We start from the raw sequence: 26,497 nt of genomic DNA, 5'->3' as shown, positions 1-26,497 counted from the left end.
AATGTTCTGAATTAGAGGAGAAAAAACTGATTACAACTGATTGTGGATTATGGCCTGGGTATGCATCACTTTCCATTCTTTCCACCTCTCTGACACTCATCAAGCCATGCAGAATTATGTGTAAATGCAACAAAAACAAAATGTTCAACTGGCTCAGGGACCTGACTCAAAACAGTTAGCAATACTCTTTTGGAAAAAAAAACATTAGTCCCCCTGTCCAAAAAAGATGCCACAAATCAAAATATGGCGATTCAAATTCATCTCCCTTGTATGCCTCTTCCTCTCAAGTTTGGGGTCTCCTTCACCACTGACGCCTCTGGCTTCCCATCACCACGGGGACAGCTAGCCAGAAAGACGAGCCGAGGAAACTGCCAAACTGTTCGTCTGTCATTTGATCATACTGCAAGCCCCTTTTTTCAGTGGAAAATCGTGGTGAGGTTGTTTTTGTGTGTTCACGAACGCCCACAGATGTTTTCCCCATTTCTCCCATGCTTTTCCCGACACAGATCATTTGGGCAGATGTACACCCCACCTGGGATAGATCTGACAACCAAAGCTCCCCTGTGCTTATTATGGCTACATGGAACATATCCTGTCTTTAAGATATATCATGTAAAGGGCTTTGCTGAATTCACTCAAACAACGTCATGCCATCAAACACACACTAATCGCTGGGTAATCCACCTTTCCCATAAGCTAAAAACAAATATATACACAATTAACTGTAAACAGTTAACACAGTGTTGCATGTAGTAGATGTTTACATATACATGTGGTGCCCGCATGATCCAAATTTCTTTCATCAGTATCAGGCAAGCCCAAGGATGTGTCTGCTCAAATCCCCTTCTTTCCTCAATTTGCTCTGCATGCCCCTCTGTCCTCCCACTGCTCCCCTGACAGTCCTCACATTATCCCACCCACCAACCTCTTCATCAGCAGGCTTCCGTGTCCCCTCCATTGATAAATCCAGGGGGGCTGTAGGACGTGCCTAAGCCCATTACAGGGGCTCCTGCACCCCCATACAAGCTCACAGATGCTATAGCCCTGTGTGGGCCCTGTGAGGCCCAGGGCCTGACATGTGGAAACAATCACAGCAAAGAGAGATGAAATGATATATAGAACTGATACATAGATGGATCAGTAATAACTGAGATCTAATGTCTAATCAAAATACATTCACTCAACACAAGAAGTGACTTCATAGGTCTGGGACTATGTCTCAAAGTGGGGGCCCTGCTCAGTAATGACCTGGATCACATATCTTATCATAATACATAAATGCAAGTGCTTCTATTACAAATATAAGCCAACACTACTGTTCACACAGAAACTCATACAGCACAGCACTACTCATACAGCAATCCTGCTAGCATGAACAGAAAATATAAAGCATTTGAAGGGGGTAAAATATTAAAATATTAAAAATTGAATAAGGTATCTAAATATCCAACATTTCCTTTTTCTAGCCATGAAATCATTCCTATTACCTGAGCTACCCTCATTTAAGTCATTATATTTGAACAAGGCCAACAGACCCATTCTCATGCCTATCATACTCTTCACAATGAATCTTTGGTAGGAGTTAGTCTCAGCTTGACTCAGCTGCTCAAATTACCCATCATTATACTGAGATACACTGGGTTGGGTCATAATAGCTGGCTCCATTTTTGATTTGGTTTAAGGTGGGTAAAACATACACCGTTTCTAAGCTCCAAATATTCATTTGGTTTACAAGAATAACAAATATGTAATTTATCCGGCATTTCTTTAAGCTCTTAGTTATTCATATATTTTGTTGCGTAAAGTTTCTTTGAAGTGTCATGTCATCATCTGCCACTTATCTGGGTCCAGGCCCAGGTCGCGGGGGCAGCCCTGCCCAATTCACAATGCACCGAAGACCTATGGCAACTCCACGGGTGGTGAGCCCATGGGAGGTGGTGCCACCCGGAGTGGGATTCAAACCCACGACCCTGAGAGGTTGAGTCTCATGCTCTACCAACTGAGCTAACCAGGTGGCTTTTTTTGAAGTGTTGTTGCCTAAAACTGTCGAAAGTTTAAGCAGGAGAAGTTACACTCAATTGAACATTAGCTCTAGGCTAACCCTGGAACAACACATCAGCTAACCATATGCTGTTTGTAGCCTTATATTTAGGGAACAGACATGAGAATGTTATCAACATACTCATCCAACTCTTAGCAAGAAAGCAAATAAGCGTATACTGAGAGAACACTGAACAATTCCTTTAAACCTCAATAGGCTTGAAAATGGGATTTACACAGATTTGCATTCAACAAGCAGATTAGTTTATGTATTGAGATGGGATAATATGTATCTCTGCTGCAGCCAAAAATGTACATCACATAAAAATGTCTGCCAGGATTTAAAGCCCACAGAGATCCGTTACAGTTGCCTCTGCTATGACCAATCTGACATCTACTGTATGTCAGTTCCTGTAAACCAGTCATTCCCTTTCTTTTGAAAACCAACTTCTGTGTATACTGCCAAGAAATAAATAATAAAATGTCTGTATTTTGCATTTGCCTCCAAACCACGTCTCTACTTGAAATAATAGACCATGAAATCAAAATGATAATGAGGAATCCATACACCCACGATGTTAGAAAACAGATATGGATGCTTATCACACAGAAATTTGGTCATATATCAGATTGTCCATTTTGATTAGATCGTCAATATGAAAAATCATCCTTCTGGCCAAGTACCCACTTTTTAAAGCAATTTTCATCCTAGAATATTTTGCCAGTGATACACAATAAGGTGCATTTGAAAAATTACACAGAAATGAAGTGTTCGATATCCACTTTCCTTCAGCCTGCCTCATCGACTTCCACTTTAGTTAGTGATTTTCCACTTTTCCCAGAGAGCAAACCTCTGAGGGGGTTGTGAACTTGTTAACTTCAATATGCACACCATAAGAGTCACAGCAATTGGGGGACAGTAACAGTGAGAGAGTGAGTCATTCCAGGTGAGAAATACAGCATATTCTGTGAACACAGTGCATTGTGGTCTACTGAGTCTGCTACTGAAGTTTAATTGATAGCTTCCTTGCTTCCGTGCAAGATGTTGTACACTGGTCTCAACCGGTGTGTGTTCAGAGAAGTAGTGCAGAACAATAAAGGAATAAAAAAGAGATTAATCACTGTACATCCAAGTGTCAACCACAAGATTTTTTTTCAGGGTTAGAACATTAAATCAAACAGGGTAATTGTAAGACATAAAGGAAGACCCAGAATGAGTTTGTTAATACAACAGGTGAAAACATACCCCGTAACTATTTAGAAAACACCATCCTTTCTTCTGTTTTTACATCACTAAATTCTTTCTGTTGAATCACAGTGACTGCATGATATGTATTAACAGGTTTGCTTAAGCCGTCTTACCCAACTTTCCTACAGCCTAAGTCATTTAGGCTTTGTTCCAGTGTGCATACAGTACGTACCACTCCCTCTTGAGTACCCTGACACCATCTACAGCTGTGAAAATACAAGTATTTTTGAGCAATTCTGTTTTTCTTTGTCTTTTGATCAATTGTAGCTTCAGTGGAAATATCTTGGCATGAAATCCTATCATCTCTATTTGCCAGGTTTTCCACAGGATTAAGACAAATAAATCATCACATCTGACAACAGATTGGACCATCAGGTACACCGCTGCTGGCCATTTTGTGTTCAGTTATGTACATGTTTCCAATTAGGGCTGAACGATTTTAGGAAAAGATCTAATTGAGATTTTTCTGGCAGTTATTGCGATTTCAATTTGATTCACGATTTTATAATTACATCATACCATTAAAACATTAAATGCCACTATTCAAAACTAAAGTTAAGAACTGATTTCAAATGTATCTATTAACAAGAAACATGCATGTACATTCTATAAAGTCCTTGATCAATGGCAGTTAATACAAATGAACTAAAAGAGCTTTGACTGTCTTAACTTAAAGTAGGGCAAAACAATCCTTAACTGTGTTAAATTTAAAAAATACAAAACAATTCGAATAAGTAAGTAAGTAATTAAGTAAGTAAGTAAGTAATGATAAGAAAAATAAACAATTACCAAATGATCTTGCCCAACAGCCTTATCTCCCGGTGTCTTCGGCTGTTCTTATCATACGCAGATACGCTGGCAAAAGATGCTGTAATTGTAGTCTGTTTGCTTCTACGGGCCTGAGTATCATTTTCGCTAGACTTTTCACCGGACTTTTTCGTCATGCAAACGCCTGCGGTGAAGTGCCGGTTTAAATTGGTTGTGTTTCCGCTTGATGTTGCAACTTTAGCGCGACAGGTTTTGCACAGTACCTGTTTGAGATGCACGTCTGCATCGCCAAACCCAAGATACTGATACTAATACTGATAATAAGGACCGACATGTTGTTTTTCTTGGGGATTAAACCCACTAACTCTGCTTATGGTCCAACTGAAGCCATTTCAGAAACGAGGGAGCAGGTAACCAATCAGGTTATACTGATTCACCGTGACCTATCCACGCGCAGCATGTCGCTTCTGATTGGTGAGCTTGGCAGGTAGGGGGATGGCGTGTGTGTGTGTCAAACAGTTGACACAGCAGATCCTGGGTCAGTCAGGAGCACTGCAAAAAAAAACGCAGCTTTGGCGATCACGTGATCGCGTTGTCTGAAATCGCAGTTTCGATCAGAAAACGATAAATCGTTCAGCCCTATTTCCAATCATGTCCAATCACAGGGCAGCAGCCGTAACTAAACACAGTAGATCTGTCGAGCTTTGGATTTCTCCACATGCCTAAGTGGTCTAAGAGCAATACTTCACAGGCTGTACACAGTGTGCCGAAAGTGGTGTCTGTTTGTAATCTTTCTAAAAGGCAAAACAACAGAAGATAAAATGCGAGTAATGGATTTAGAAATAGATTTAGCTGCTCTTATATCAGCTACATATGTTCTGCATAGCCTTCAACAAACAGTAGTAAACTGCTGCAGAGTTACTTCCAAAGTCATACATCATATTGTGGGATTACAGGTTTGGTTAAAAAAATCCCTATATCAGAGATTTCAATAACACTAGTGGCTCTATACTGTGGTTTGAACATACGAAGAATAAAGTATAAATCTAAGTTCTGCTTTCTTTTAGATTTTCTGTTTATAAAACTTTACTATAAAACTAGGACGAGCTAGGTTTATACTGCAATACAACAAATGCAAATAATGCAATAATTTCATAGAACAAATAGATTATGTAAAATCACTCTGAAGAACATGGATAGTCAATGCCTACACACACACACACAGGCTGCACATACACACATTCTCAGGAATCCAATGTCACGTTTCTGTCAATATATCTTCAGGTAGCACTCTCTGCATCATAAAGTCGGAATGTTTCTGAGACAAAGCGAGAGCCTGCTCAGTAATCTTGACCCCTCATTCATCTCCCGCACGCATCACGCAATCATCTCCTTGACAGCAATTGATCCTTACACAACATCAATAACAGCTTTGTGACCCAATTTTTCATAAAGGAGTTCAGCAATTACAACCTGAACAAATAATTTACCACCCTCTGATTCCACCTGAGGATATGTCCATCATAACTTTAACAGCCAGCTGTTAAATTTTCGTGCATGTCTGTAGAACACTGTTGGGAAGTAGAGAAGAAGAAGACAGGGTGAATGATGAGAGACAGACTCTGCTCTATGTGGTACCACTGTTGGAAATATGGGTTAATAAAGATATTAGTCTGATATATGAGGTTGAATTGAGAAAATCTTTAATAAATCCAGTATGACTGTGGGTAGAAAGAAATATAGTTGAACATTGCTGACATGATGAATCAACATGATTCAGAGTACACCAGTCTCGTGCTGTGAGATGTGATTTAACTCTGTGCATTTTAAACTGTGCAGATTTGTAGGTTAACGACATCCATCAAATAAGTGGAAACAAGAGTGGTAGTGAAAAATTTATGGAGGGGATATTTTAGAAAAAGGAGAAAGTGTTTCAATCAAATTTTCTAAGGAAAAAAAGATATAAACAATAAAATATGTTTGGCCTGCTCTCAAGCTTGGTTAGAAAATAACACATCCACAAAAACAGGAAATCTTAAATGTGACCTTTAAAATGTGTGCGTGTGTGTGTGTGTGTGCTGTTTGTATTGTAACCAAACTCCTCTACCCACTGATCATGTGATCAAGAAGAGCTGAACCAGATGGTGAATAATTATCCTGAAAAATGAATGCTCTCTGTTAAGACACACACACACACACACACACACACACACACACACACACACACACACACACACACACACACACACACACACACATATGCAACAACAACAATAACAACAAACACCTGCGGAGCTCTAACACGTTAACACAATATTCTTTCTTTCTTTGGAGTTCAAAAACATGCCATCCAATCAAGTGTATAGTCTTCACTGATGCAGATGTACAACAACAGTCTGTGGCCATTATGCGCTCTGTTTCAGCTGGACCTCATAATACTGTCTCACTGATGCTACGCTGCCTTTTGCCCAAACAACGAACTGGCTGACTTTAGAGTTGTGTTAGGTTTTGTGAGTTCACTCAGTGCAGGCCCTGGAGGTTTGTTAATCCTTCAGGTTTACATCTGATTTCTCCCTGGGCCTTCTGAGGGCCACTGCCAGCCACACTCACTTCATCATGTTACGCAGCAGTGACAACACGGCCTTTGGGTGTTTCCTGATCTTGTCTCTCACTTTCTAATTGCGCTAAACTATCGCTGAGCCAAGACACAGCTGGGTACAGCAACATTCACCTCATTTTCCTAGGCTGAGTACGGCTGAGCTGAGTGGTGCAGGCAGGGCGCATCCTTTGAATGAAAAGGTTCTTGTTCAGCACTGATTGCAAAAATAATTGTCAGAGCTGGAAGGAAACAAAGCCCTGTGTCTTCTCTCCACTCTCTTCCTCCACACTCCTTTCTTCACTTGCATCATAAGCATGGCACAATCCTGAGCCACTGTCCTTCTTACAGCACTAGACCCAGATTGGACCCGAACAGTAACAGCTCAGCCAAAGTACAGCCTAGGCTGGGAGGTTTGTATCACATCCTCCTCCTTGTGTTTCCTGTTTTTTTCCAGCTAAAGCAGTGCATGTGATTTATTTCACTGTGAGAGATTTAATGAGGATCTGCTTCTAGTTTTCTCCTCTCTCCGTTTTGCCACACACTTTCTGGAGGTCATTAAGAAAAAACGAAGAGAATGACATGACGTGACAGGCACCAGAAGAGGCATTAAGGTGCTAAGAAATGACCTACAGGTCAAAGAAACTCATTCTCGTGATTGACTGGGAACTTAAAGTAATCATCCTAAACAGTGTCATAAGAATAAATCTACATTTGGCCACATACAACTGACTGATATTAACCTATAAACAGTGTAACCTTGGCCTGGCTCATGAAATCTGTTTTGATGTTTAAACATCCTATGTCAAGTAATGTAGATATTTCCCAAGTGAAGACGCTTGGGTGTGGATTTTTTTTTTCTTTTCAAATAGATAGATGAAGGGGAACATAGTAATTACCACGAGCAATGCGAGTCACCACAGCTAGGCCCACCAAAGCTTTCATCAACAGAGAATCCAAGCAAAAAGTTACTGCTGAGGTTGTCTGTGAAATGATCTCTGTAAATTGCTGGCCACATCACCAGATTTCAAGTAACCTTAAACAGATTATCCCTATCATAATACATAAATGCAAGTATCATCCCTGTCTACACAAATTGAGTGAACTACAAGACATACTACAAACCTTTTTCACAGAAGACATTTTGGCATTTAATAGCAAGAAAAGCGCAGGTGTAGTTTGTAACATTAAGAATGACTGCGTTCCATTTAAATGAGCTATAGTTGCAGGGTCCTGGTATTGTGCTTGGTGCGTCGCTGGCGTACATGGCTTACTGGGACACCTCATGGCCATCGAATTTGTTTCACCTGTGCTTTTTCCTTCTGTGGCAAATCAAAATGTCTAAGCTAGGGCTGCGTTTCTAATTTGATTCTGAACAAGGTTTTCTTATTTTTGGATCAGAAACTGGAAATTCTGATTTCACTTTGGCTCTCTGTGATAAAAAAAAAAAAAACTTTTTAAAAATAAGAAACATACAAAGAAATACACTCACATACACACAGGTGGAGTTGGTAGCACAAAAAGATTCTCTCTGACTGTTTTTTGGACTCCAATGAGACATTCTGTGGCTACTTTGCTAAAGACTCTGCTTGACCTATTTCTGTGGTAAAGATGCCTGTTTAACAATTTATTTCCTCTGTGGCAGCAAATCACATATCATGAGCCAGCAAATAATTCCACTAGATTGAACTGGGCTTACTGGTGACTTCCCTGTAGTCAGCAAGATAGAAATCTGCTATCTTAGCGACATTAAGGCTACAAACAACCCATAATGAATCACTCTCTTAAAGAAAGAGATCACTCTGTAACAGAAGAGCCAGTACTAACACCATTAAAAGTGAACATTTTCTGTTGTGAAAGGTAAAATTCTGCTCCTTACATATAGTATGACATGGTCATTTCCAGAAAGAACTAACGAAAAACATTACCAGGCTTCCTTCTTGTGAGACTATTCAAACTTTATAAAAATCTTTATCTGTCACTCCCACTCGGCCTCCCATCTCTCCTCTTACTTTCTACTGCATAGATGATAAGAAATTAAAAAAAAAAAAAAAAAGTATCAGTTGTCTATGATAAACCAAGGAAAATGAAATATCCCTTAATGATTGACTAAATCCCTTTCAAGCTTGTATTTGAAATGTTAATTAGCTGACAATGACCCACATTAACTTAGAAGAAAGATGTAAGGGTTGATTGGATCAAACAAAAGTATTTGCTAAACATCTGTCAACTGTTAAGTAAACACCTGCCATCACTAGCATACATGCTTCACTCTCCAGTTTCCAGCTGAAACTGGAAATCCTGTTGTAGTTTTAGCTCTCCTCCTCTCTCCCTGTCTCCTTTTGTAATTCTTTCACTACATTAAGATATGTCTTAATCCATCCTTCCATCCATTGATCCTCCTGTTCACTCCCCCAACTCACTGCAGTGTCGGGAAAAAACCTTGCATGAGTCATATACGCTTGATCAGTCCAATCCCCCTGATCTCTCCATGTTTTCAATGAATGTGAAAACTCATTATAACTCTGCGCTGCTGTCGTTTATCCAGCCTGTCTAGCCAGAGACATGTTCGAAGACTGAACAAGGCTTTACTGTCTCTCGTCCTGTAGTGACTTTGGTGGCAGGCTGTCCCGTGCAGACTGGGATTAGGTGAGCCAGTGGATGGCTTCGCCTGAGACTATGTGCTTATAGTATAAAGCACAACCCTAGAATCAGACAAGAAGACTGCTGACTGCAAGTAGCTCACTTTATGAAGGCTCATAAACACTCAGAAAACACAACAAAACACATGTCTCTCTCCCCTGCATACACTCAAACACACCGTAAATTAATGTGAACTAGACAACCACACACGCACAAACACACACATTGACTCTCTGACAATTTTGATAGGTTAATGTGTGAATATAACCAGAGATGGTGGGATGCAGTGTCAGACACTGGTGTTCAGCAGCTCCAGAAACCTCTGAGTCCCTGTTTTCCTGGGCTGACCTCCTGTTACGGTTGGACCAGAAAAAAACATGCCTCGAGATATCAATCATTTATGGCTCCAGACAAAGCCTTGTACCGCATGCCACATCTGGCATAATCATATTTATAACCATAACAAAGATAAGAGGAGGTAAATCAAACACAGCCTCAGAGCACTTACATGTCTGCTCAATGAAAAGCAAATTGGAGTTTCCTTTCATCACGTGAGAGCTTTCTGGCGTTAACAAACAAGCAGTCGTTCTCCCATGGAATCAGAGTCGGCCTCTGTCCAAACTGAACGACCTCTCTCAGTCCCTAATGTCTCTGAAAACAAAGGACCTTTCTGGCATGTAAGAACTCACAAACCGTGAACAAAAATACACTGCAAGATGCAGTCATTTCCGTCTCTGACATATACCATAAGAACAATACATGTCTCTCAAAGCAAAGTTATCCTCACCCTGATGCATATTTAGACACTCATCATCAATCTGAATTTTTCAGTGAGTTGCCATCCGCCAAAGAACATTCCATGATAAGCAAAGATAAATAAAACAGGCAAAAGATGCACAGTGTCAGGTACTGTCTTCCATGTATTAACAACCAGGCCAAAATACTTGCTGCAAACACAGCTAACTATTCATTATCAACCCACAAAATATTGTACTGTGCAAAAGTCTTCCCAGGAATCTTATTATATGGACAGAGGCAGTGTTGATCTTATTAAATTTCCCGCAGCTTACAGTAAACAGTATGCTCTCAATAACTTGTAATGAAATTAGCTCATAATGGCATTCGATGCTAATAAAATGTGTTACACTCACTTGCTCAAACAGACCACAGAGCTCATTGAATAAATGCCTCTGGTTCAGACACTTAATATCTGCGAGTAAGATTTGATGTTTATGGCACTGTGGCTCATAAAACAGGCATGGCCTCCTAGTCATCTGAGACAGGACTTCTTGCAACCCACCCCCTCACCCCTATTAACACCACAACACACACACCAGACACTGATGATATCCCTATTCAAATGAATCATGTCTAGTTTCTAAGTTATACAGTAAGTAAAAGGGAAGGCCCCATACTCACAGGTATGGCACAGGTAGTGATTCCCAATTTAGGGCCACCTCCAATGAGGCTGCATGTGGTATAGGCTTATTTTATGATATAAGGTTTCACTTGTCTGTCTGCATTTTTTAGGCTAAATCACTTTTTTTTTTTTTTTTTTTTTAATCTTCAAATACTCTTTTGTATATTTCTTTACCCGTTTATAGGTCCGCGGCATGATGCACCTGCTTCATCCTTCACATTACGACGTTTGTTAACCTGTCATCCGAGGCACACTGTGAGCCACGGTCCTGTGAGAAGCCTATCTCAACAGTTGGTCTGGCTTAGGCTGGGACTGGCTTGGCTTTTAAGTCAATACCGGCAATAAAATGCAAGTAAACACCATTTAAAGAGAGCGGCAGAGAAACATCAGAAAGCGTCCCGTGAGCCTGTCAAAGGTAGTTACGCCTTCACGTCATCACGTCTTAGGTTCTTCTTCGGGACACCGACGTAATGCGCATTTCAACTTAAAAAAAAAAACCAAAAACACACACACACACACACACACACGATCAATGAACGCTAAACTTACCTTCGACGCTAAAATAAGAACCATTCAACCGAGAGTCCGAGCTGACAACAGTTTGTTTTTTTGGACACTCGTTGACCAGGAAGCAGTTTGTAGCCGTTGTCTGGGTGAGTTTGTACCCCTACTCTGTCTCACATCTGGTCCCTGAACTGAGGGAGTACCTCCCATCCACGCAGCTTCAGCTGCTCTCTGCGCACCCGCTTCTCACAGAGTTCACCACTTTTCATGTGTCAAGGGATTCCCGGCTGGTTCCGTATGAATCATCTTTCATTATCATTAATTTTGAAACTTCGGCCTAATAAGAACTATTAAAAAAAAAAAAAGTTAAAAAGAAAAAAGAAAAGGATGGAGCTATTATTCCTCTATTCCTGACTCTTTAAAAGCCTCGTGCTAGCTGATGCAGTGTTAATTAATACATAGAAGATATTAATAACATTAATAATGTTCAGATTAATTAAGAGTTCCTACTGGGAAAATAATGTTGCAAAGCGCAAAATCATAACACAGCACTCACATGTAATCATTTAACTGTATCACCTTTAACCAACAATGACAACAAAATGGAAATTTCAGTCTATATTGATTGCTCGTAGTTTTCAAATCAGTTGATTTCTTCTTCCTTTTTGTATTACCAAAAAGAAAACATTATTTCCATTCTACATTGATGGCCTTTCTTTAGTATCTTTTATATTATTTCTGTTTCTGATTTTGTTACAAAAACTACATTTATGTATCTTTAAAAAAACGTATTTTATTAGTACTGTGGGAAGGAAAGCTTAACAGAGTAATAAATCAAATGAAAAGCAAAGCAAAACAAAAAACTAATGCATGATCAAGACAAATCTTTTTAACAGCTTGTCATCTTATATTATGCAACCAAAAGGGCACTTTTACTGACTACAAATTTCAGCATCACAAAAACTGACATTCAGCAGCCTATGCCATTTTATGATGCATGTAACAGCAGCCATGAAGCTAAGGTCCAAGACTTGCCGCCATCTGATTTAAGAACACAGCAACACGTACACATACATCCAAAATAATTAAGCTGTTGTTTCTAAAGGCAAAGTTTGCATGCCTTGCTTGTGACCTTTTGAAATATTCAGCAAGTAAGAAATACAAAAACAACAAAAAAAGAAAAAAGTGTGTGTGCTGTTGACTGTGACAGTGCTGTTCTTCACTAATCTGTCCACTGGCGTGAGAGAGATAAATCCTTGCTCTGGGGAGCTATGTTTCCCCAAGTTTAACAATTGCTGATTTATGATCCTGGACACACACTGTGTTTGGACATTTTTGCTTCAACAAATATGTTCACTCATCTTTACACATCCTGAGATAACTCCTCCAACCTTGTTAAAAGTTTGAACATGGGAATATCTGCAGCCAAAGTCAAGTCCGAGCCAGGAGTGTAACAGCCAGGTTGGTACTAGCGTGTTGTAGCAGATGCCAGCAGAGCTGCTGTCACTGCAGGAGAACACAGAGCTGCTGAGAGAAGGGGAGAAAGATACACCGCCTGGTCTCTGCCCATCACTCCACTCCCTCTCCCCAAACATGCACACTGCTTCCAAACAATCTCATTTCTCCATCTATCATTCATTTCTGTTTTCAACAGGTTATCTTAGAGGCAGCCTGAGAGAGGGTCCGTTGCTATGGTAACCACTCCAGCCCCTGGATGGAGCCCAGGCTTGTAAAAATGAAGAGCAAAAGACCGTTATGAGCGGGGGTCTGTCTCCTTCCAAGTTCAAGATTTAATGGAGCGGTCTCTGGGGAGGGGGGGGGGGGGGGGGGCTATTGTCCAAGCCAACATTTGAACTTAGTCACATCAAGATTATTTCAAAGGGATGGACCCATCAGTCTATCCCATGAAATTTTAGCCCAGCTTAGAGGATAATTTTAAAGGGAAGTAAATTGACTTTAACACAGCTTCCAAAGGAGAGAGAGGAAAACAAAGTTGAGTGAGAGAAGAGAAATACATGGGAGAGGCCGAGAGGGGACTGGACAAGACAAAGAGGCAGTTTAAAGGGGGTGAGAGACAGCAACAACAGACTGAAAGGAAACAAGAGGAAGCAACCAAGACTGTGGATGTTGTTTTATCAAGTTCATTTTGTCGCCTGGTTCTTTCCCCCACTCCAAAATACACTATTACATCACACTGAGCATGGGAAACTACCCCAATCCAACACACGGCCTCAGAGTGTCTCACTTATCTCTTTTCTCATTGACTGCAGAGATATTCATCATTAGAGGAGCGTCACTCCAGCACAACAAAACATTTGCTGTTTTTTTTTTTAGTGACAGAAAAATGTAACCACAAAGTAGGCACATTGTGGATTTTGAAGAAAAGCAATTACAGCTCAGAAACTGTGACGGCCAACATATTAATTACAGTCTTAAGAGACCAAAGCTTATTTTTGCTGTCTATTTTGTCAAGATTGCTGACAACCCAGTAGCCTAATCCTATGGCTATTGAAGTTGACATGATACATATTTACTTCAAAAATAGTAAATAAATTAGCTCAACATGAAACAAGACCTCAAAACCAAACTATTATTTCACGCTTTCCTCAATTGTCTATTTGTAGCGGATGAAAGCGAAGTCATGTCTTGGAAAACTTTGAAGCTACTTTGATGACCACGGCTGATGGAAACAGAGAGCGAATAAAGAAGGAAACCAAAATAAAAACACACTTTTATGGCAACCACAAACATGTTTTATTCATATGAATGTATCTTCACAGAGACAAAACAGGGGGAAATAAACAACTTCAAGGTTTCCTTGGTATTCTACAAGCAACTTGTACTGTCTACCACTGGAACCATTTCTTCTATTTCATGGTCTTCTACCTCCGAAATTAAAGCTCCCCAGAAATTTCGGCATATTACAATTAGATAAATCAAAAAGCAAACAAAGCTCTGCGGCTAAAGTAATATGAAAACAAGTTGAACAAAGTACAGGCAGGCAGGTCTCACAGCCGAGAGACACAGTATGGACTAATTCATGGAGAGTGACAAGAAAACTAAATTAATCACAACCAAGAGTAGCTGTCCTCAGCTAAATCTGCTTTCCACTGCAGTCCACCGTGACAAGAAGTGAGAGAAAATGACAAGAAAAGGACTGCGGTACGGGTTGTAGGTGGGATTCAGAAGTTTTACAAACCCTCATGGGGGTTTCAGGGTTAGCCAAGCAGCTTAACTCCAAATAACTCCACTGTTTTCCAAAGCTGATGTAAACAAGCATGTGTGCTGATGAAGTGGCAGGGTGATGGTCTGCATAAGCAGCATCCTCCCTGGATAGACAATAATCCCACTGTGTATTCTGCGGTGGGCCAGGTCCTCCTAGTGATGAAAACACCAGAAAGACCACAGTTGATTTTGGAGTATCATGGTCTTTTCGAGTTCTCTGTGAACATTTCAACATTCCGACATCTGGTTGGCAATGAATAGAGCAGTTTGCAGAAAAAAAAGCTTCTTCCCTCCATTTCATCAGCAACCTTCAGAATTTGTTAAAGACGTTTTCTGACTCAGCCGCTCTTCAGACTGTATGCATTTGTTGACCTCTGATGTTTCTATGAACCACATCAGACCACACTGTGGGGCAGAGTTCTGGGCTGCGTTCAACCAGACACTGGCGTTCAGGTGGCCACAGAGGTGACAATCTGAACCACCTCGCCATTCTCGCCCTGGATGGCGCCCTGGATGGCCTCCTTTACTTCCATGTCCGCTTGCAGGGCTGGGGCCAGCTCAGCCGCCTGGGACACATGAAAGACAGGAAGAGGGAAGATAGTAAGATGTTACACATGGCACACGCTAATTATGCAGCAACCTGCTTGAGCTCATCAGCGTAATTTTGAAAACCCTGCAACACAGGGGAAAGGTGTTTCCTGTGAACTAACAGATGGAGGCCAAGCCATACTATAGCCCCCCCGCGTCACTGTAGCTGACAAGCACAGTGAATAGACCAAACAGAAAAGGAGCAGAGGAATGACGAGAGAGATCAGAGAGGAGATACATCAGAGAGAAGAGAGAGGACGACAGTGAAAGGATTGAGAAAAGAAGCAGAGTGATAGGTGGTTGACAAGAGATGAGCTATTTGTGTTTTAATGCTCTCTGACTCTCTCTATGGTCAGTGTCAGACAGAGCGAGGTATTGTGCGGGTAAAAACCCCTTAAAAGATGAGAGGTTCATGACTCAGTCCTGGATGATGACCATGAAGAGTGACTCACTCCTTCCCCGAGTGCACGCCAAAGGTTCCCTCAAACACACCTGCAGCATTTAATCCTCCCTCCAGCCCAGCATGCTGTCACTAGACAACAGTGTTGACTGGAGCACAGCTGCACCACAGCAGCACACACAATGCAACAACAGGCTCAGCCGCTGTAACCAATGGCAGTAAAGAGGCCAAGTAAAACTCATGTGGATCCATGTTTTTCAATGAGCGTTTCAAACTCTGGACATGTCAAACTGTCATGTATCAGAAGCTGTTTTGGCAGTTTCGGAAGAAGTGTGCTTAAACCGGGCTGTTAGGTATCCTAACTACAGCCCAGACCTTAGACCTGGGCGGGAGATAATGGAGATAAACCACGCTGAGTTGAAACTCAGCCACATATTTTCACCAACTTGCAGAAATGCCTCGTGGAAATATCACTGTGTTGCCCCCTACTTCATCTAGTTTGTGTAATGGAAACTATTATATAAAGAGAGAAGAAAAATGCAGAGATAAATAAATACAAAAGCCTAAGTAATTTTTCAAGAACTTCTATAAATGTTTCCATATGTCTGGAAACAGATGAGAGCAATTCTCTCGATTCAACACGTTTGAGAAAAGGGTGGAAAAAAAGAACAGCGCTAACCTTGAACTGAACTCTGAACTAAAAGTTGGCAATGTTTACACTCTGGTACGTAAAAGCCCAACTGAGACAATAACCCACCCAGTACCAGGCAAGCCAAGTATCTATGCTCCCACATTGGCCACTTGATTTAATGGTTATTTGCAAAGCATCTTTATAATACAGTTTCATTTTTCATTTACCGTTGTAATTGGTCATCGCTATTCTGAGTCTTCTGAGTTCCTTCCCTCCTTGCTATTTATTTGCATGCATTACATATTTTGACCAGGTATTGTTTGGATAAATCTAATTAGGTTCTCACTCTGTAAAATCCTTTAAGGCAAGCTTAAAAAAAAACTCTACTTGGCCATACTGGGTATGTCCTAACACCAGCCTATTTTCTTGGCGCATTAACACCTTACATTATTTTGGGTCTGAAGTCTAATCAAAACCTGCTTTTGACGAGTTTAATTATTGTTTGATCAATAGACGCCACATTGTTAACAGGTGGTTTCATTCAGTCCCTGACTACATCCATGTGCCCTTACTGAACCCAAACTCCTCTGAACAGAACGCTGATGACTGATCAGACCTCTGTCAACATTGTTGATTTTTTTGTCAAGATCTGCGTATAATCAAACATTAGGAAAAATGTCTTAAGAAAAAAAAAAAAACGCTCTTTTTAGACATAAATATCTATTCAAACGAATCAGTTGAATAAACAAACAGTTTGATTGCTTGCTGTGCCAAACAACATGGAGAACAGACTTTGGAATACAGTGCATGGGGTGGCAATAACATTGTGCATGAACATGAATCCACAAATAAATAGTGTTTCAGGGTGTATCAGTTTGCATATGATCTACACCCAAAAAAATTAATCAACATAGATGCACTTTAACTATCTCCACGCTCTCGGGGGCAAGGAACCAATTACCTTGACAACTACAGACAACAAATGGACAACAAGAACAGGTCTTCACCAGGAAATCCCAAAACCTGTTGCGTGGTCAGTCAGCACATTTGCTCTCCGCATGTCTTGCAGGGAGGCGAATATCATCAATCACACTACAAAGATTGCAAGGAGATCATATCAGGACGGGACTGGTAGTTTACACGGCCATGCATCATTTGAAGTTGTCTTTGTTTATGTTATAACAACACAACAAAGACTTGACTCACATCAGGACTAGAGGATACCCATTTTAAGCATGTGACTAAAGAAGCAGTAGGGAGAAAATATGATATTCCACAGAGCTGAGGAGAACAAAAGCAGAGAGAACAATGGCAAAGTGCTGTTCTTTTATATTCCTTGCAGAGTTTAACTGACCACTTCAAAGACAGCTGTGCCATGAGCCTGTGCACCATCCTGATTCCATATGTGGCTGTTACAACAAGCTCAATCATCAAGGGAATTTAGGCATATCTACTAATTACTACTTTTCTCCTTGTAACACTTCATCCACTCCACTTTATTATGTTAAATTACTGTTTGTCCAAACACCCGTCATAATGACTGAAAGCTAAGTGCTTTTTATTTAGGCAAAATTACGACAACAGGGTCTCATTGTACCTGTAAGTAGTTTGGCTAAATTGCTGAAATTACACTCATATTTCTATTTCAACATTACAGCAATTACGAATGAAATATTTCAGGATGTATTCTACAGCATGATGAAGCTAATCAAACCATAATAGCACAAAAGAAGGCAGGTGTCAGCCCAGACAACCAGACACTTTGGCTCCTAGTCAGCGCCTAATTTCTTGAAAGAAGAAAAGAAAAAAGTTACGAAAGAAAAAGAAAGTTCAGATTCCTAAAAGACGAAGGGCAGAAAATATGAGTTCTTAATTTGTTTTTAGGTGGATGGAGCTGAATCATTCAGTATAAACCATATAAAGCCTTGGATGAGAATGAAACTCTACTTGTTAAGTCAACAGTGTAAACAAATTCAATTTTATTTTATTTATATAGCGCCTTCCACAGTCAAAAACCTTGAGCAGAACCTGGCTCATATAGCGGACCCTTCTGCCGATGGCCAGGCTGGGAGGAAGGAGGAAAAGGAGGAAGATAGGACAGCTGGGAATGGAGGAGAGGAGGAGAAGGACATGCAGCATATAAAACATGATACAAACAGGGTTGGTAGTGAACAATGTTAGATGGCCAACATTCAGATTACAGAACAGTTAGTGGATACTGTGTGCTCAGCAGATTACAGTTATGATAGGAAACAGAGCACAGAAGCAAAAAGCTGTCATGACTGGTAACTATTTACATTACAGCTGGCATAGAATATTAATCCAAAATTTATCTGTAGCAGAGTAACAAATACATTTAAAAAGTACAAGGCTGTGTACTTGTAGGTGGCAACTACAAGCATTGCAGCACGAAAGTTTAGAAGTTAGTGCCATTATTGGCAGAGAGAAAGAGCCTTGCTGGATAGTTTAATGAAATGGGTCACCATCTTCACCAGAAACAGCTGATGAGACTCTGATTCCGCTCATGATTACAGTTATTTAGTTCAATTTGATATGCCAGGCAATTTGCTAAGAACAAAGCAGAGATATTTATAACTGATGGGTTGTAAGATAAACCTATAGTAGCATGAAATTATCCAGAGGACTTTTGTATTTGAGGAACAAGAGCGCTGAGTACACCTCAGAGTACCAAAATACACAAAATCATGGCACTTGCATCTTTTGGCTGAGTATCCTGCAAAGATTAATCACATCACCAAAGGACTGATTGCTCGTCAATGTACTTGAGATTGAGGAAAAGAGGTTGAGAACAGTTATTTATAATGCATTGGTTAAAAAACAAACACATGTGAAGAGGGACTGATTTAGATTAGTACTGAGGTCTGTTTCACCTCAAATTAATGATAGCTGCATACCCTAGCACTTGGATTGCTACCCAGTTACAAACAATCTGCGTCCGTGTACACGTGTATGAGAGCCTCAGAAAGTTTGTGTTTTTGTGTTGTGTGTTGTTTTACCTGTACGGCAGCTGTGTGATCAGCGACGGGAGCTAGTTGGACATACTGCACTTGGATGTCAGAGGGGAGAGAAGACCCTTCTACTGCTGTGGGCCCTCCATCAGCTGACGCCACCGCTATCAGCTGAGCTCCACGCAGCACCTAGGACACATGAGGAGGAAGAGGACAGTGGAAAGTTGTTAACCACCCCTGACATTTTCTGTCCATTTCCAATATTATTAGTCAATCCCTCTGCTCCTGTTTTTAAATAAAAGTAAAATAGATATGAGTGAAAGCTCCCATTATCAGCTCCATCCAGCCAGAGTTTAAAAAGCAACAATCTGGCCAACTGTGCAATGATCAACAGTACACATCGCTGGAGACAAGAACCAAATAAAAACAAACAACAGAAAGCCTCATTTGTGCGCTATCTGATGTGTTTATGCTCTTTTATTGATTACAGCCATCAGTGTGTACAAGCACGGTGTGACACAGACACACCAAGTAACTTTGTGGCAAGGAAAGAGTCATGTGGTGGTATCTGAGTGATGTAAATAAACATTTCAGCCCCGCTGTTCTCACTGCTTCGTATCCCACCCCCTGTTTATACATCAAGCTGGAGAGGAACTTTATGGTCCGTTCAATTCAATTATATTTTTACAAGTTTTGATTTTCCAGACTCCATAACGTGATATGGTAGTTAGTATTTGTTTTTATTTGGGTTCATTTCATTATCTTGCCAAAGGAATAGAGGGAACTGACAGAGAATGGTTTGTGAGACATCGCAGGGGGATCCTAATCTCCCACAGCGTTGAAAGTCAGCCAGGCGACATTAGAGCTCTGTGGTTTCCATGTACTAATTACAGAGCAGTGCAGTGCAGCTGGAGTGTTGTTGGGTATTCCTATAGTTTGTTGAGTCCATTCCTATATATAGACTGCAACCACAAACTCACAGAGGATTGCATGTGTGTGCATTTGCACGAGGTCATACACAAAACACACACGCACATGCTGGGATTAGCAGAGCACTGCTGTTAATTTGGACAGCATAACTCCCATGTGACAAGAGACATACAAATTAACGTACAATCATCTTGTCAACACAAACACAGAGAAAGACAGATGGAGGGAAACATTCACTCAGTTCTGTGCTTGTGCATGTTCGTTTTAATCAGACAGAGGTCAGAGACCACACTACTACCCTCCAGTGTGGCCCAGAGCTTTCCAACAATAAGTTTCTCAGAGGGGGTGGATTACTAGTTTGAAATAAAGGGCATTCCTACATGAACCGACAGCATAGTCTGATTTATTTATTTTTTTCCCCCCGTTTCATGGCTTTGGACTGAGCACAGACTTCTTCAGTATCTCCTGTCCAGCAGGTTTCATTTGTATGTTGTCTTTGTGCGCTTTCTCTGCAATGTTACGTGAGTTCTCTGTCTCCGGCTCAATCTTCATCCAGCTGCACTGGGTGCTGGGACCGGCTGGGACATGCAGAACAGACATTAAAAAATTTAAGGGAGAATATGCAAGCCTGCAGAAAAACCCAAACCTCACAAACCTCAATTACAGATGATGTTTGCTGCCCCCTAACCCTTCCAATCCCAGAGTCCCACACTGCTTCCCAAACCCAGAGTCCGATCTTTACTTTGAAGTTCTGAGTTAGTGATGGGCCCAAAAGGTTCAGTTTACCGCCCCCCCTCCGGCTTGCCTCGTCATTTAAGAGACTTTGCCAGTTGCACCACAAAATCTGCCGCCTCATCACCATAATGCGCCAGGCGCAGTCGGCCCGATGGAAGCTATTAGTGTAAGAAGTCTGCCTGACTCAACCGATCAGACGACCAGGACACTTCAAGCACAGACATGGATTGAGGGTAGATGAGTTAGACTCTTAATATAGCAGACTGATAGAGCTGGGTCACATGAATCATCCTCTCGTTTGATGACCCATAAAACATTCCTGATCAATTACAGAATTAGCATGGAGGGTTGGCGTAAACAGTAATCAGACAATTAAAGGAATACTTTTGGGAAATATGTGTATTTGCTTTCTTGCAGCGCATTGGGATAGAAGATCAATACCACTCTTATGTCTGTGCACTAAATATGAAGCTGGAGCCAGAAGCCAGTTAGCTTAGCTTGACCATCCCCTGGTACCAGAAAATGATTGTAAATGATAAATGGTAAACGGACTGCTGTTACATAAAGCTTTTCTCAAAAAGTATACACTACTCAAAGAGCTTTACACTTAAAGGGACATTCAGACACACATTCATACAGCGTTTTTTAAGTGCATAGAGCGCTTTTTTCCTAATGCGCATACTCACACACTGATGATACATCGGGGACAATTTGGGGTTCACTATCTTGCCCAAGGACAATTCAACACGTGGACTGGAGAAGGATCGAATCACCGACCTTCTGATTAGTGGACGACCTCCTGAGCCACAGCTGCCCTTGACTGTGCATATACAGCCGCATATACAGTACACTGTTGAAGCAGGCATTACTCCACAGAGATCAAATCCATGCCAACACTGCTCAGTCAGTCATCTTACTGAGAACAGTGAGAAACCAAACACACAAGCAGCTGTTTCAGTGTTTCTTCATGGCAGACATCCATAGAGGTGCATCCTTATCTCCACATTTCATCATGCTGTTATCTTATTAGGAATCAAACACGATTTCTGCCAAGTGCTCGTTAGTCTGCAACTACATCCATGTGTGTGTAAACTCAAGCACGATGAGGAGTCTGTATTGTCCAACTCGTGTGGCTAAATGTACAATTACTGGGGTTCAAGGGATGCTATGGTTGACACTTGAGATTGTAAACACTTGTCTCGCTCAATTAGATTCTCAACCTCCATTTGAGAGCAGTTTGCATTCTCAGCTGTGAAAAGCAGCACACAGAGGCTCACAAAAGCATTTACAGAGTTGGAACGGTGTGTGAGATCTCGGCAGCGATTACACAGGAACTTCTCAGGCCCACATCCTGTCCCAGGACTTGCTTTGTCAGAACAACTCGTCTCCACTATTTGGGCGAAACACTGTCACGCTTGGCTTTAAAGTATGAGTCAGTTGAGAAAAAAAAAATCAAAAAACTGTGCTCAAGAGATGTGCATCCACTTTACAGAAGCTGCCCAGAAAATGTACTCAGAGTGCACTCCCTACAGCATAAAAATATGAATTTGTCATCTTACCTCAAGGTTGGAAGTTTGTATAAAACACTACTGAGTACTATTAAGCTATTCTGCAAGTACTGATGATAATTACCTCCCATTCAGATAATAGGACATAATCATCATTAGGCTGGTTGGCAATGATGCAAAAACAAAAATAATTACAAAACGGTTTCAAGGAAAGGTTTTATGGGGTAGAAAATGATTCTGCTTATGGATTATGTTTAATCAACAACAAATCGAGATTGTTAGTAGAAAGTAATACGTTATACAACAACACCTCGATATTTGAGGGGGCCTTCTTGGAGCAGACAAGTCCCCTGAAGCTGGGAAAACTTTACAGTTGTGCTTTGATCGTCTAACTGCATCAGTTTGCAACTCAGAGCTCGGCTGACTCACTTAAAATGCAACCCAGTATATTCGATTTGACACACTAAGCTCAATTTGTCAGAAACAGGGGCCATCAGCAGATCTTAAGTGCATTAGTTACTGTTGGCCTCAGGGTTCTAGGGATTGGGACCCTTAAATAATCAGCACTGGCTGGCTGGCCACCCCCATGCTGGAGGACCACAGAGCAGAGCAGACAAGCTGGATTACAGTGCTATGAAACTATAGCACAGTACGAGAGAGATGAGCACTGAACAATCAAGACCATCTTAAATTCTCTTCAGACTTTGCAAGCTGCCATGGCCTTGAGAAAAAAGGGAAAGAAAAAAATAAATCTTTTGCTGATGCGGTAATGCTTTCAGTAATGGATCCAGGACACTAAAGAAATACAGCAATGGGAGAGGAAAGACACAAAAATGAACAACAGCAGCAGCTTAATGCAAAAAACATCCATGATTTCAAGACTGGAAGACAATAACCCACTGGATAAACAAGACTTTTTAACCCAGCCCTCATCTCTGCTTGTCTGAGGATTTTAAAACACACTTTTCATCTGAAACTAGTTAAAACTGAATAATGAAGGCTTTAAGAAAATACGTGTTGTTCTGCAATACAACAATGCCTCTGAATTCCCATCTCTGTCCTTTCTAACAGTCTCAGTGCATCAATTAAAAAAACTTGCTTCCGCAATGCACATACTTGGTGCAGGCTGGCATCGATTCCCAGGCTCTCAGGAGGTCTCAGTTAAACTCAGCTGTGAATCGGATGATGCTATGAGTCATCCGCTAAGCGTGCATGTGTGTGTTTGTGTCTGGGTATGCTTTTAAAGTTTTTGCTACACCCTCGCTGTAATCAAAGTACGGTGAATCTTCCACAACACAACATCATCCTTTTAGAGGAAACATACATACACATAAGTGAGGCTTTTATGTATTTTTTAAAAAAAAGAGTGCTACACAAATCTGGTTCCTGCCATTCCCTGAGGAATACCTCCTCCTCTTTCAGATCTGGGAAAAAAAACAAAACAAAAAAAAACAAAAAAAAAAAACAAAAAAAAAAAAACAGGGAAATGAAAAAAGAAACATTTGGACTTTGGAGTGGCTGGAACTTCCTCTCAGCTTCACAGCCGTCAACAACATCTGCAACTACCAACCCTGGACAGATGTCCAAGCAGAAACATTAGCTCCGGGTGAGTAGGTGGGGTGGGAGGGGAATGGAGGAGGGTTGGCTGTGACTTGGCTGTAAAGATGCCCATAGACACAGTGTTGCTCTGAGTGCTTGCTTGTTTGGTGTAGACTGGGAATGTGAACACACTGGCCTAAATATGTCTCACTGCCATCATTAAGTTACATATGCCTTTTATTTTACCTCTGAGCCTGAGGACTATTTTGATTTCAGCTGGGCCTCTGCTTACAATTAAACTGAAGAGACAACAGAGGAACTGTGATACAAATTTTGTCAGAAGTTGAAATAGAAGCCAAGGATTATCACGCTTTGTTTCTCTGTGATTTGTGAATTTTCTCACTTACTTTCAGTTATATATTAACGTTTGACAATTGATATTCCCATACATTACTTATTTGTCCATCTCCTGTCAACATATTAATCTTTGATATGGATACGTGTTATAAATATGTCTTATGTCTTGCAAGATGCCTGACCTTGTAACCTGGCCCACTGCTTCCCATTTCCACCCACACCCTGACACTGTTTCCACGCCAGAGTTCGACACCTGCATCCAATCAAACCCTCCCTTGCATCCTTTGCTCCGCAACTCCCACCAGCAGACTGGGAGTCAGATTCAGACAGGGCTCAGAGAGGTTTTATGACAAAACCAGCCTGACTTGAATTCTGATCCAGAACCAGCAAATCAAAAGGGGGCTCGTGACAAAAATAACAGATGTAATTAAAAGTCAAACCCCTTTAAAAAAGTGAAAAGGAAGAAAATTCCACTGAAGATTTTCTCTGTTCTCTAGTGCAAATCCAAACTTGGACTGCCTAATTGACAAAGGCATTTTTACAACGACGGTAAATTTCATGATTTAAGATGATGACTTTATCGTGTTTCCAATTATCCTGTTTAATTCAGTGGAGCCAGAGGAGATGATATACACAGGTTGTAAAACTCAACTAACAAAATATCACACTGCACAAAATACCCATCTTAACAAGTAATTTAATCTAGAATTGAGTCAGGATCTACAAATGCACATTGATGGAGGCCAAGATGTTTGTCAAATCAAATGTCATTTTCCTGACACAACTAAACTGATACATCTTATTCTGTTTTCCATTGCTGGCACTTCCTTTTAAATATAAAAAAAAAAATTATAAATGCATTTGAAACTGGATTTTACGACACAAAATATCTAAATAATCTGAGAATGACCATTTAAGAAGTACACGACAGCGTACAAATAACCTCCTTGGGTCTCAAAGTCAAATACACTCAGTACTTCTGACACACAGCCAAGAATCCAAGAGTTTTACTTCAAATCTCAGACATCTGTCATCTTACATCAGCGTGTAGAGCATAGGAGTCTTTAACTCATGAAAGCATCTCATCTATCAGACACAATGACTTTTACTGTGCTTGTACATTTGCCAGCATTAGTAAAAGAAACAAAACAAGCTGTTCATAGGACTCTCTATGATGCAACATCCATCTCAACCATTTGTCTTGTCCTATTGCTGGCTTAAGTATTTGTTTAATAGTCACGTTAATGTCCAGAAGAATGGGCGGTCTGAAAATATCCAATTCTGATGGGATTTTGAATTTAGCATCAGTGAATTTTACTAAACACCTTTCAGTTGAAGTAAGTTCTGTCAGTTGATTTGCTATCGTTCCCACGAAAAACAAGTTTTATTGTTCCCCTACTCCTATTCAAGCTGCTTTGCATCCAGTTCACTTCATGTTTGTGGTGAGTGTGCAGACAAAAACAAATCAGAAAGAAATCAGACTGTGCCAAGAGTAATTCGAAAGACTGATGAGTAATCTAGTTCTGATAATCAAGTTATTCCATCCTTTTTCTGATTATGATTTTCATGTGTGTTAAATAGCTTCATTAAGATGTTTGCATGAAGTACTACCTTAACCTGGTTATAATCAACGCAGAATCCATGTCACTTCACTCACTATTGCTGTATTGTCCCTGTCAGAATACTGCTGGAGTTGAAACTGATGGATGATGGAGCGCTGTAGGCCTGGGACCGGTGAGGCAGGGCTGCGCCAGGCCTGTGCTGATGATGAGTCACACTGAAACGCATCTAAAACATCTGGTCCCTCTTACTCACACAGCCTGTGACCCTGGGCTCTGCCCACAAAGACAAAAGAAAACACCACTGGGGGTACTCCTCTGCACTGCTCCAAAATGCTGAGTTGCAAACACACACACACCCACATACAAATTCAGAAATAAGGATTCCCCGATCTGCTGCCCTTTATCTTCAGGCCATGATGCCACAAGGACACAAAGCAGACCACTACTCCTTTGAAACAGGATCCACCACTAGACCTCTAAATCCTTGACTGCTTACATACATCCCACTTATACTAAACATTGGTCATAAAACATCTTGTTTGTATCTTTTCATCTCATTTTTACCCTCCCCTAGTGCTGTGAATCACAGGAATCTGAACAACCCCTTACACACAACATTCTTGAGCAGAGAGAAGAAGAGGACAACTGAGTAACTGGGGCCACGGGCCAGCAGTTTGATTCCAGGACAAATCACACCCTGATTCTGAGAGGTTAACTCTACACATCGTTCAAGCATCTGCTTTGTGTGTGCAAATGACACATGACAAGAGATACTGTCCTAGAACGTCAGACGTTTACCAAAGCTAACTGGAAGCAGACATCAAAAGAGGTTT

General features: G+C 40.9%; 1 protein-coding gene and 1 non-coding gene across 4 annotated transcripts in view; both read right to left on the bottom strand.

The window, feature by feature from the left end:
• Positions 1 to 1,941: 1,941 nt before the first annotated feature.
• On the bottom strand, positions 1,942 to 2,014 carry trnal-caa. The gene has a single exon. It is a non-coding gene; the product is annotated as a tRNA-Leu (tRNA).
• Positions 2,015 to 13,956: 11,942 nt separating this feature from the next.
• The window catches only part of LOC121181897 (BTG3 associated nuclear protein), a 36,623-nt gene continuing 24,082 nt past the window's right edge, over positions 13,957 to 26,497 (bottom strand). For all 3 annotated transcript variants that reach the window (XM_041038115.1, XM_041038116.1, XM_041038117.1), the window contains 2 exons: positions 19,082 to 19,222; positions 13,957 to 15,011 (listed from right to left, as the gene is read on the bottom strand). In XM_041038115.1, the coding sequence (XP_040894049.1) occupies positions 14,895 to 15,011; positions 19,082 to 19,222 (258 nt within the window). In that variant the 3' untranslated portion in view covers positions 13,957 to 14,894. The remainder of the gene's footprint in view (positions 15,012 to 19,081; positions 19,223 to 26,497) is intronic.

The sequence above is a fragment of the Toxotes jaculatrix genome, chromosome 5, assembly GCF_017976425.1.
Source record: "Toxotes jaculatrix isolate fToxJac2 chromosome 5, fToxJac2.pri, whole genome shotgun sequence".
Lineage (NCBI taxonomy): Eukaryota > Metazoa > Chordata > Actinopteri > Toxotidae > Toxotes > Toxotes jaculatrix.
This window is presented reverse-complemented; position numbering and strand designations above follow the sequence as displayed.